Source organism: Perkinsus marinus, assembly GCF_000006405.1.
Source record: "Perkinsus marinus ATCC 50983 genomic scaffold scf_1104296971186, whole genome shotgun sequence".
In the NCBI taxonomy this organism is placed as follows: domain Eukaryota; phylum Perkinsozoa; order Perkinsida; family Perkinsidae; genus Perkinsus; species Perkinsus marinus.
This window is the reverse complement of record NW_003202174.1, coordinates 32,745-43,907: the sequence shown is the minus strand read 5'-3', so window position 1 is coordinate 43,907 and position 11,163 is coordinate 32,745. Positions and strand designations below refer to the sequence as shown.

Below are 11,163 nucleotides of genomic sequence, written 5' to 3'. Positions count from 1 at the left end.
CCTCAGGGCCGCAACCCAAGGCTTCCCCATCGCTTCACCAATGACATCTCGTCAGTGCCGTCCGAGTAGCTCTCGAGGACACTCCACATAGTCAGCACTCTCGCCTTGAACGTGAGGTCCTTGTTCCTCGCACAAGTATCATTAATTAACTGTCTCAGGGGTTCGCTGACGTTGTGGTTCACGTAGAAATACTCGAATGCCCATTCATCTTCTTCTGAAGGTCCATACCGACCACTCAACTGGATCTCAGGCAAACTCTTCACCTGCCTCTTGAAACAGATGAACCCTCTGGCATCGGCAACCCCGATGAAGGGCCCTCCAGTGACAGCTCTAGTATTCCGTGCCCTCTTGGACACCTTCGTTATGTCAACCCCTCGACGACATTGACCTCCCCTCGTCGGCACCCCTTGCACCCCGACGAAGTCTAGTAAGGAGGTTCGGTGCTCCTCGACACTGGGATCGTCGCTGACAGCGGTGTCGACCGTATCCTCACCTTGAACGTCGGTCGTTGACCGCCCTATCGAAGGTGAGGAGTTTAACTTCGAGCTCAACTCGTTGAACATGCCCGCCAAGTGCTCGATTTGCCCACGGAGCTCCCAAGCCCACGCCGGCGGCGAACCAGATTCTTCCACCGGGCGGTTCCCCGCCTCGGTGCTTCTCGTTAACAACGGATCATTGGCATCCATGACGTTAGTAGTCACTTCTTCTCGGATGATTGTACCAAAATCGATATCTCACTGCTATAACTAGATAAGCCAACTCGACTCCAGCTCTCGTAGTATACCAGCTAACTTAGTGATACGGTAGTGGCCCTAGCCAGTTGTAGGGTATTTAGTTACTGTCGATCGATACCACAAATATAAGACGGAGGTAAGTCAAGACAGTTAAGCCGAAGGTCGATAGAACCGATCTTCTAACCGAACCGAACGAAGATAAATAAACGAAGAAGAACTGAGATAACTCAGATAATGATAGAACTATAGCACAGTTATACTCGATCGATCAGACTCTTGATAACACGGGGTGAAGCCGCTGGATGGAGCCTTGCACGCAAACTCATCTTCATGAACGCAAACTCATATTCACGCACCCAGGCCCGGTCCAGCACAGGACGCTCGTGAAATATGCCCCTGGATGGGTCCCTGATCGTTGGGAAAAGGCAAGATTTCAAGAATTGGTCCGGTCGTTGTTGTTGTCGTCGAGGAGCAGCAACAGGAATGCGCGTGTTGGATGCTCTTATGACCATCACTGGCATGACGGGAGATCCATTCCTAGAATCTACGAGGTTCTCGACTTTTAGGTCAAAATATAGATGGGAAAGTTACAGAAGATTCCAGTTACAGAGTATCACGAGCTAACTAGCAGGCCGAGGCTGCCGACGTCCTCCATTTTCCGTCTCTGGTAGTTTAGCGATTCTTATTGCTTAGGAGATGGTTACCTCATCATCTCACACTGCCCCTTCTCCTCCTACCATTACCCTCTCATGGGGAGTATATCTCGTAGGATATGAGCATTGCTACTGTACACTGCTATCCATCCTTATCAGTTGATAACATTGATCATCACTACTGCCATATCGGGTACTATCAATGCTCTCCTGGCTATGGCAATGTATAGTGAGGAAAAAGCACTAGCCACTAGTAGGATTATCATCTACTTAGGATTGATGACATTGTAACTCTTTTAGGAGTCTGGGCGTTCCCCAATACTCTAGGTGGCGACCTCATAATCACTGCTATTGTAACGTGCATTGTAACGTGGGTCATTTCCCCTTCTCTTGCTATGAGAGATCTTCTCATCGGGTGAGGCTTTATTCCATCAACACTCTCTATTGATCCCTACAGGTCACCATTAAGGATAAAACCGTCATCCTTGCCAGAGTCCCCTATGAGCATTCCCGCCTGGTTAGGTCATCGTCCATTATTCGTGACGGATCCACACGATAGAGTTCATCGTGGTGCTGACTACCACTTTTGTAAACCTACTACAGTATGCTATCGACCTTAGTGTAGCGCTTCTTCATCAGCTCAGAGGAGGGTTCATGGTAGGCCTGGCCTTTGCTATTGTAGGGAGGATATACTCAATCAATCTGCCGACAGCATTGGCCTTAGGTAATCGCTCTGCCGATATCCATCTTCCTGGCAGCTGCAGAGGCTAGAGCTTCTGGTGCCCTATGGCATAGGACCACTTTGGTCGGTACCTTCTTTATTTACCCTATGGGGTACTAGCCATGTCTATAGGTATGGTTAAAAGCCCTCTTTGGGGGCTTGGGCGCTACCCTGTGCGCGAACATTGCGTTATGGACTCTCATTAATCAATACACTCTACGATTGTCTGAGGAGCAGAAGGTCGAGTGCTCTGGTAGTACTTATCTCCCTAACTGTGGGAATATCATACCCTTCTGAACAGATTACACGTCCTATAGTACTGATGGCAACAGTGAAGGGATGCCCCTTCTTACAGGGAAGGGCAATACTGCCCTTAGGGGCATTGATGGTACTATTAAGTAAAGCAAGACTCTCAACATGTCGCTGTTGTTTAGGGCCTTAAGATGACCATGGTTCTGTTGAGCTAATGGTAGCAGGAGCATCGATTTGTCTGTGAGTCCCATGTTCTTCTTGTAGTCACAACTTAAGTTGTTACCCTGTTTAAAGAGGATTGCGTTCATACTGGATACACGATGCCACATATCTTAAGTTTTTCATCGACGTTTTGGTGTTGTTGTTTCTGCTCCTTCCCATCATATGACACGTGAGGTCCGTGATTCAGATCGTGATGCTGCCAGGGAGCCTTGTCCAGATAGGATCGTAGAGGATCTTGGTACTCCTCCCTATGCTCACTTAGTCGTCGTATTAAAGTCGTCTTTAGGTGGGGCCTTTGGTATGGGTTGTGTTGGTGGTTTCCTATGGCATTTTGTGAAAGGCGCTCGTAACTCCCCTCGAGGGGAACGATTGCATGGTAAGGGTGATGCAGGTGCTAAGGAGTAGTCTCATGGCTTACATAGGTGCATTGTATTCGGCCAAGACACGGGCACCGATTCTAGGCAGTAGTTTTGCTGTTTGGGGTGGTACCTTTTCGGCATTTGATTGCAGTCTACAGTAGTATCTCTTAATCGTTGTACATGTAATCCTGGTTGAAGGTACATCCGTCAGAGGGATGATCATTGGAACGCTATTGCGTCTGGATTCCTCACTGGAGGTGGCTAATATGGAGGATAGTGACACTATTGAGACTCTCACGAGCAATAACACATGCTTATCGTGGCGTGAATAGAGTTGTATGGTGAATAGTCGTGTGAATGATAGTCTTAAGATAGACAGTTATAGTCTCTGAGCAGCTTGGGGAAGAGAGGACCATTGCGCCGCCTATTCAGTGCAGGGTATGGTATCTTTTTGTGTAGGTGTATTAGCAGCAAGAGGAGGATGGAAGACAGCAAGCAAGAATGCTGTTGTAGGTGGCATATTGTTGGCCATTATAGAGGGAGTATCAGCCTTGCTGATGAAGAGCTCCTCACAAACACCAAGGTAGTAGTAGAGACTGAGAGGGTAGGAGTATTGTTGTATTGTAGGGAACAAGCATTGATGCAAATGCAACAAGAGAAGTTAGTACAAGAGTATCAGGATAAGCACGCAGCGGTAGTAGTGTGGCTACCAACATAGTCTTACGTGAATAAGGGACCTTTCAGGCGAAGAAAACAGCTGAGGAGGCAGCTAAGGATGGGTCTATGCTCTCTGGTCTTGGCGGACTATGGGGACGGCCACACAAGGAGAAAACTGAAGGGGAGCCTTCTTCTTCTTCCAGCAGCATGAGCAGTTTCTCATCATCATCAGAGCCAACTGATTCGGTAGGCTAGGGTGTCTGGTCCGGACTAGTCTGATGATAATTTCCTATTTAGAGCGCAGAATCGTCGTCGATGTACACTTTCCAACCGGAACCGACGAGTTCTTAATTTATCATTAATCGCCGCCCTCAGTAGTAGCAACAGCCTCCCCGTTTCGGCTTGTCGTCTACTATTCGCATACCTACTACACCTGTTACTTATTCCTGTTTGTTTCCCCTACTAACTGCTTTATCGTTGTTAATGTTCGTTACGGGGTGGGGTAGAGTTATTCATGGGTCCTAAGAAGAAGGCAGCACCAAAGAAGGGTGCTGGAGGGCAGGAGGACGAGGTCGATCTCTTCGAGGAGTTCGTCAAGACATTAAGGAAACTACAGAAGGATTATGAAGTGCCCAAGCTGACCCAACTGGAGAATATTATAAATACCATAGTCGAAGAAGGGTATGCCGTAGCAATGGGGATGTTCTAAAATCGATGCGTGGGTCGTGCTCAGGGAAGAGTTGTCGGCCTGGAACTTCAATGGTCCACACGACATCATGTCCTTTAGGATTGTATGTGAGGTGAGTTCGACGAGGAGTGGTATGTATTGGCATTTGATTTGTCGGATGTAGGCTTTACGAGAGTCCAACTACAATAAGTTGAAGGCGATGAGACTGTGGAAGTGTGATATGGGGGACGAGGGTGTACGGAGTGTTTGCAAGTATCTCGAGATGCCTGTTAACCCTAAGGTCTTAACCCCTGTCACGGCTTGCTTTATTATTATATTTACTTAATTAGTTCGGTGGTTGTATAGTAGAGGATCTTCAAATCACTGATGGCGGAGTGACGAGTAAGTAACCTTGCAGCCCTCTACTGTATAGGTAGAGTCCTCTCAGGTCTCGGGTGCGCTATACTAGGGCGGACCCTCAGCTTGAATGGGTATAAGCTCATAACCCTACTCAAACTAGACTACAACAAGTTTGGCAGTGCTGGTGTCGAGGCGTTGGCAGAGGGTAACTGTTAGCTTCCAATTGTCGGATTGTTCTATTCCAGGTCTATGCCAGAACGGATCAATACGTGGCCTCAGCTTACAGTACTGTGATATAGGCCCGGAAGGAGCTCAGCACTTATCCCTTATTCTCATCTTTGTCAACTGGTGAGTATAGCGATACTCTGATGTACCGTGTACTTGACTTGGTTGTTAGTATTATAGAAGATCTCAATCTTCGTGGTAACAACCTACAGAGTGTGGGGTTCCTAGAGCTCATGTCGCGTGGATTCCGGGGGGCTAGGAAGCTCAAGGTAGGGACATTTCGATCTATACTAATGAGTATGTGGTAATCAAGGCTATCAATGTTGCTGATAACAAGATCCACGAGGATGAGAGGCTACTGCTTGAACTTACTAGAGTCTTCCGTGAGAATCTAACGATAGAACGGTAGTACGCTCGATGGGTGTGGGCATACCTTTAACTTGACTACAGATACAATCTAAGCTCTAATTTCTTCACTGATGTTGGGGCTAAGCGAGTGGTGCAGGGATTGGTAGGGTCGACCCACATTAAGGAGGTCCTTGTCACGGAGCGGTGCTCTCCTACTACATTGGAGGCATTGGAACAGGTAGTAGCTGAGGACTAGTATTGTCTACTCCGAAATGACTCTTTTCATAGAAGTTCTTTATCATTCATATTCTCTCTAACTTGCTATCTCTAACTTCTAACCTGCTCTAACTTCTAACTTCTAACTTGATTATTTCTCAACTTGCTGAGAGTCTTCGGTTATGCTCCTGCTGTTATTGGTCCGCATGTATGGAGTGAATCGTGGTGACAGGCCATGGGAGCGAGCAAAGGGAAGAAGGGCGGCAAGGGTAAAAAAAAGAAAAAGAAATGAGGAGCATGTCCCTTGGGTTGACATGAATGTGTCTGCAATGGTTGTTGCTATTGTTGTTGCCCTAATAGGTGTTTGGTTATCCATGGGCATCCTTGCTGAGTCCAATCGATAGCTTTACCATGACTCATCGTTCCCCAGTGTCTCGTCCTTCACAAGGGACTACTCATCTCGCGGGTGCAGTCACCGAGTGTGAAGTGTCACCAGAGGTGCTCACTTGGACTATCACTACTGGCACAGCCTTGCTCTTAACCAGATGTTGACGATGAAAATAAGGAAGGCCCTGAGCTCTATACGCTCTCACTTGCCACAGAAACCTATTGGTGTTGGGGAACTGTCACCAGGTTGGTATCACCCTTTGCAGATTGTGAACATTGCATGGTGTTAGATGCCGCTGAGGAAGTGATGATGGCCTGTAAGCGCTGTGTGGCCCTTGAATTCAAAGTGAAGAAGCTGGAGGCTGAGGTATGTTTTATTTAACAGTGTAGTCTGTGTGCATACTATCAGTTATCGTGCTCTAATGAGAGGAACCACAAGCTGAGTAAGGAGGTTCGAGACCTACGAGCGTCCAGGCATGAGTGGGAGGTGGGTAGTGTCCTGTATGGGGAAATATGCTATATGTGTTGGTGACAATGAAGTAACTCCACGAGCGTTCTAAGGAGGACTTGTTGTACACTTGTCAAATACATATTGTAGTGCTGGTCCTACTACTAGTACTACTGTGAACGTGCGAATTTGAAGGTTGATTTATTGTTAGGATCAACGGGATAAGTATATTGACAGACTGGCGAGAGTTAAGGAGTGGGTGAAGATGACAAAAGTTAAAGTAAGCACCTATGTGGTCGTGGTAGTGTAGTAGTCATGGACAGCACAAGATGGAGAAGGAGGCTCTCATGAGGGCACATGAGGAGGAGCTAGTCATGGCACTTAGTCGTCACATGGAATCTCATAAACACAATAAAGGACTCGATGATGATCAGAGGTTATCAAGTGTAGTATTGTTGAGCAGTCCATCGTCCTGTTCAGTGCGTCATCTGCAATGCAGCATAGGCAAGGGCAAAAAGCGTCAGAGGGGGCAGTGGTCTCACATGTGGTCAGTGCTGCACTATTATGCATAACTTGATGTCGATAATGCAGGTTAGCAGAGGGGAAGAGGGGCCCTCCTTGGATTCCTCCCGAGTATGTCAGTCGCGTCCTCTGGGGTGGTATGATAAGGCATCCCGTTCAGAGTATGGAGTCCCCTACTCGTCCCTCACCGGTCAGCTGGACGATATCTGTTACCGATCTCACACCTCGCAAGATCAACAACAGCCCTCGACAGCTCACAAATAGAAATCCTCGAAAATCTAGCGACAACCATCAACATGTTAAGGAGGCTCCTCGACGATCCAGCAACGCCCCTCGAGGGACCAGCAATACCCCTCGAGAGACCAGCAATACTTCTCGAGAGACCAGCAATACCCCTCGAGAGACCAGCAACACCCCTCCAGTGGCCAACAATACCCCTCGAGTGATCAGCAATACCCCTCGAGGGACCAGCAATACCCCTCGAGGGACCAGCAATACCCCTCGAGGGGCCAGCAATACCCCTCGAGGGACCAGCAATACCCCTCGAGGGACCAGCAATACCCCTCGAGGGACCAGCAATACCCCTCGAGGGACCAGCAATACCCCTCGAGGGACCAGCAATACCCCTCGAGGGACCAGCAATACCCCTCGAGGGACCAGCAATACCCCTCGAGGGACCAGCAATACCCCTCGAGGGACCAGCAATACCCCTCGAGGGACCAGCAATACCCCTCGAGGGACCAGCAATACCCCTCGAGGGACCAGCAATACCCCTCCAGTGGCCAGCAATACCCCTCGAGGGACCAGTGACAGACCAGAAGATTCGATCACACCGAAGACAGTCCCTACAAACTACCAGGACTGCAAGGGAGCCTTGAAGAAGAAAGACTTTAATGCAGCGCTCGAGGCCGTCATGTCGTTGGTGGAAAAGCATAATACTGAAGCCAAGAATATGATGGCATCAGCTGGAGTCGCCGAAATATTTCACAGTGCTGTTGATGATAAGGAGGGAGACGAGCCGAGCAAAGGCGTCAGCTCAGAGGAGCAGCAGCCCCAGACGGTTATACCCGATGTGGTTGCCTCTGAAGACAGCTTTGTGTCACCGGATGAGGGGGAGGTGGATACAGTAACTGTTACACCTCCCATAGTGGTATCGGCTAGCAATGTGGTGAATGAGGCAAAGCCCAAGACCGTCCTGGACATGCCTGTAGGAGGCCACACTTAATAACTTTGCTGTTACTCCCTCTCAGGTAGTGGCAGAACGGAGTAGATCGTACTCAGTATCGGTACCATACGTAGGACGGAGGTCGTCTGCTCAGTTGGGCCTTCCACAGGTAGTATTATAAAAGATATTTTCGTACATGAGGACGTCTTTAGCCACCATCGGCGTATTGGGTGCCAAACGCTGGTACTATGTTTACTACTGCAGCAAGAGGGGATGCTGGACCGACCACTGTACGGACTACGATGTCGAGTACACCGGTATCACATTCTTTGGCTGCATGGGCTCTTCATAGTATGGTTACAGGTAGAGGCCCCAAAGGGTATGTCGAGGCGGTCTTTCGCCGGGCCGCTGCCTGAGATAAGGCAGTCCAGGGCTTCATCCCTCGTCTCGAGCGTACTTGATGGTATTGTATTTGAGATGCCACGTCATGTGCAACTTCAGGCCTCGACAGGTTACGTTGGTATACAACCCCGAATCGTAAGTGAACGTGGTGGCATCTGACTGCCTGGTGGTGGTGCTTGTGAGTGGAGCTTTTCTTCAGGGCACTGCTTCCCTCCCCTTCCCGTTACTACCTCTTAACTCGGATAGACGACATTCTATGATAGTAGGCTGCGGGGATGTTAATCCCCGGGACTATATTCAGGTCCAGGGGTCTCCACCTATTGGACAGATGCGTCCATCACTGTGACAACAACGACGCCCCCTGTGGGTCAATCACTCTTCATGAGCCTTCCAATGGAAGATGTACATGGTGAGTATAAACACGTTGAGCATGCATGTACATGAACGGTTCTCGAGATGCCCCACTGACTTGTGTCGCGTAAATGTTGGGTGAACCGCGGAGGCCACTGACTTGTGGGCGAAAAGAGTCCAAACAAGTACTATACTGTCATCGTTGGCATCCTCTCATTATTGGGTATCTCGTGAGTAGCTGTGCTGTTGCCCATGAGCTTTAAGACTTCCGCTGAGGACTCCTCAGTGATATGGCGATGATACTGCTTTTATGGACAACAGCTCCCAGGAGATGTATTTACCGAAGCTGAAAGCAGCTCATTTGATATCTGCGCATGGCCCGAGGGTAAGCGAGGCTGATAATGCGTCGTCTCTTAGCAGCATGTCGCAGCAAGATTCGTAGTATTAATGCAGTGTATTAATTATCGTTCGCTATCTACTCGCCCGTCCATTGACTCATAATTCAATCCCGAGCAGCCACAGCAGCAGCAGCAGCAGCCGTGGAGCTCTAATGTATATAGTTCGCCAGAGCCTAGGAGGAGGAAGAGGAATAACGTAGTCCTTTGGTGAAGGAGAGAGGTATTATGAGTAAAAATGTCCCTAAGGAGTCCTTAGGGATATTTTTACTCCACCTAGTAATCCTTAGTAAGGACTATGAGTATGATCTGACATGGGCATGACAATAGCCATCTACCTATGTATGATAGGGAGTCGCAGTAGTAGCTTGTAACAGGGACAGTTGGCAGAGGAGGTCCTGTTCCGTACTACGGCCGGGAAACGACTCGGTGTTCATCATCTCGCATCCTCTCCATAGTCGTACCGTTCCTTTACAACATCATGTTTATGCATTGATAAAGGGTTGTGTTCATATATGTATGCATATGATTCGTAGGAGTAAGGCTAGTAAGATATTCCTAGGAACGATGCAATCACGATCGCGTCAACAAGAGGCCATACCAAGATCGTCAAGATCATCACGATCAGGTGAGTGTCTTGGTATCATCCATCATCAGCCCTTCACATTTTATCGATATATGCTATCCCGCCTTTCTGCCCTTTTCTCCTCGCAAGGTAGACCCCTCGCCCATAGGGGACGCCGCTATCGACTGGTCATCCACTGCCTGCTCCTTCTTAGGGAGCAGTAGAGGGAGTGGACGGGCTGGCTCATCCGAGTCAAGTGAACCAATGACCCCACCAGAGACCGTCCCCAGCCCCCTTAGGGCTCCACCACCACCACCTCGTAGGATGACTGGTCGATCATCATCAGGAGGTAGGCCTCTGCTACAAGGGTAGATGCAAATCCTCTTACTGGATATATGCTGCCTGTCTAATGCTTCACTTATCAGGTGGGCGGATGGGCAGTACCCCAGGGATGAGTGGGCGTCTTGCGGCCAAGTACGACTGATAGTAGCAGTTTACTACCTACCTTGCCGCCCCTTAGGACCTCCCCAGCGGCGGCCCCATCATCGGCATCTAGCTCCCCAATGAGCCCACCGATATCGGTACCTACCCCGAAGAGGGCACCACCACCGCCACCTGGCAGGGGGCGATCTCCGCCAAGCGGTTTTCGTGGGAGTAGGGCCAATCAGGGGGTGAACGGCGTCTCGGTTGACGGCGGCCATTATAGGTCCTATGAGGGGAGCTTTACAGATGAGGGGTACGCCTCCAACAGCACGGAGGATAAGTCCTAAGCGGTAGTGGGGGGCCAGGCTGGTGATAGTGAATCTAGAATGCTGTTGGGCATATAGGGCACCGAGGCAGCAACAGCCGCCACCTCCGAGGAGGAAGAGGAGTACATCAGGGAAAAGGGTAGGACGTGGTGGTGGTGTGTCAGAAGGAGGCGGCAAGAAACGGAGGTAGGCACGAGGTTATGGGGCTCTCCGTAGAATGGTAACTCGAGGTTCCGCCCTGGCACGAAAGCCCTGAAGGAGATTCGTCAATTCCAAGTAATATGAGATGACCATGCTGGGGTGGTCATCATTGTCCATACGGTTATTGCATTCACTTCTTTTATCATCTATACGTGTATATATCACCACTGTATACTCAGCGTACTACCGAGCTCTTGGTCCCGAAGGCCCCCTTCGCCAGAGTTGTTCGTGAAATACAGTTACTATTTGCAGGAGAGGAATGGAGGTAGTACCTATCTTGGTAGTATGCCCTATCCTGTATGCTACTTCTGTAACAGGTGGTCCCGTGAGGCCCTTATAGCATTACAAACAGCAGCTGAGGCTTACCTTGTAATAAGGGGTCGTCCTATCATGGCTTAGATGGTGGCCTGTTGGTAGGTGGGACTATTCGAAGATGCAATGTTGGTAGCGGTCCATGCCAAACGGGTTACATTGATGGCTAAGGTGATGATGATGTTGGAGTACTAGTGTCTAGCGATATTATTATTACTACTCCTCACAGGATATTCGTCTCGTCCGTCGTAT

General features: G+C 49.2%; 4 protein-coding genes across 4 annotated transcripts in view; 3 read left to right on the top strand and 1 right to left on the bottom strand.

Moving 5' to 3' along the window:
- The window catches only part of Pmar_PMAR006536 (gag/pol/env polyprotein, putative), a gene marked incomplete at both ends in the record, with an annotated part of 5,046 nt that extends 4,360 nt beyond the window's left edge, over nt 1–686 (bottom strand). The window contains one exon of the mRNA XM_002767101.1: nt 39–686. Within this exon, the coding sequence (XP_002767147.1) occupies nt 39–686 (648 nt within the window). The remainder of the gene's footprint in view (nt 1–38) is intronic.
- A 2,039-nt stretch (nt 687–2,725) lies between these two features.
- Pmar_PMAR006535 (conserved hypothetical protein) lies at nt 2,726–4,055 on the top strand. Its single transcript, XM_002767100.1, has 8 exons — nt 2,726–2,820; nt 2,869–2,958; nt 3,005–3,098; nt 3,140–3,198; nt 3,401–3,524; nt 3,569–3,635; nt 3,686–3,844; nt 3,896–4,055. The coding sequence occupies exons 1-8, from the start codon at nt 2,745–2,747 to the stop codon at nt 3,947–3,949; spliced, it is 723 nt and encodes a 240-aa protein (XP_002767146.1). The 5' UTR covers nt 2,726–2,744; the 3' UTR covers nt 3,950–4,055.
- Nucleotides 4,056–4,112: 57 nt separating this feature from the next.
- Nucleotides 4,113–5,706, top strand: Pmar_PMAR006534 (conserved hypothetical protein; the record flags this gene model as incomplete). Its single annotated transcript, XM_002767099.1, has 10 exons — nt 4,113–4,279; nt 4,332–4,398; nt 4,450–4,566; nt 4,616–4,667; nt 4,714–4,830; nt 4,871–4,973; nt 5,023–5,119; nt 5,164–5,255; nt 5,301–5,436; nt 5,647–5,706. The coding sequence occupies 10 exons, from the start codon at nt 4,113–4,115 to the stop codon at nt 5,704–5,706; spliced, it is 1,008 nt and encodes a 335-aa protein (XP_002767145.1).
- A 375-nt stretch (nt 5,707–6,081) lies between these two features.
- Pmar_PMAR006533 (centromere protein a, putative) overlaps nt 6,082–11,163 on the top strand; it is a gene marked incomplete at both ends in the record, with an annotated part of 5,244 nt that continues 162 nt past the window's right edge. Inside the window, 20 exons of the mRNA XM_002767098.1 lie at nt 6,082–6,168; nt 6,211–6,288; nt 6,461–6,529; nt 6,573–6,685; nt 6,841–7,978; nt 8,022–8,105; nt 8,149–8,226; nt 8,300–8,473; nt 8,538–8,600; nt 9,647–9,712; nt 9,742–9,799; nt 9,864–9,998; nt 10,075–10,123; nt 10,170–10,320; nt 10,477–10,584; nt 10,615–10,674; nt 10,779–10,864; nt 10,917–10,968; nt 11,017–11,082; nt 11,141–11,159. Coding sequence (XP_002767144.1) covers nt 6,082–6,168; nt 6,211–6,288; nt 6,461–6,529; nt 6,573–6,685; nt 6,841–7,978; nt 8,022–8,105; nt 8,149–8,226; nt 8,300–8,473; nt 8,538–8,600; nt 9,647–9,712; nt 9,742–9,799; nt 9,864–9,998; nt 10,075–10,123; nt 10,170–10,320; nt 10,477–10,584; nt 10,615–10,674; nt 10,779–10,864; nt 10,917–10,968; nt 11,017–11,082; nt 11,141–11,159 — 2,734 coding nt within the window. The remainder of the gene's footprint in view (nt 6,169–6,210; nt 6,289–6,460; nt 6,530–6,572; nt 6,686–6,840; nt 7,979–8,021; nt 8,106–8,148; nt 8,227–8,299; nt 8,474–8,537; nt 8,601–9,646; nt 9,713–9,741; nt 9,800–9,863; nt 9,999–10,074; nt 10,124–10,169; nt 10,321–10,476; nt 10,585–10,614; nt 10,675–10,778; nt 10,865–10,916; nt 10,969–11,016; nt 11,083–11,140; nt 11,160–11,163) is intronic.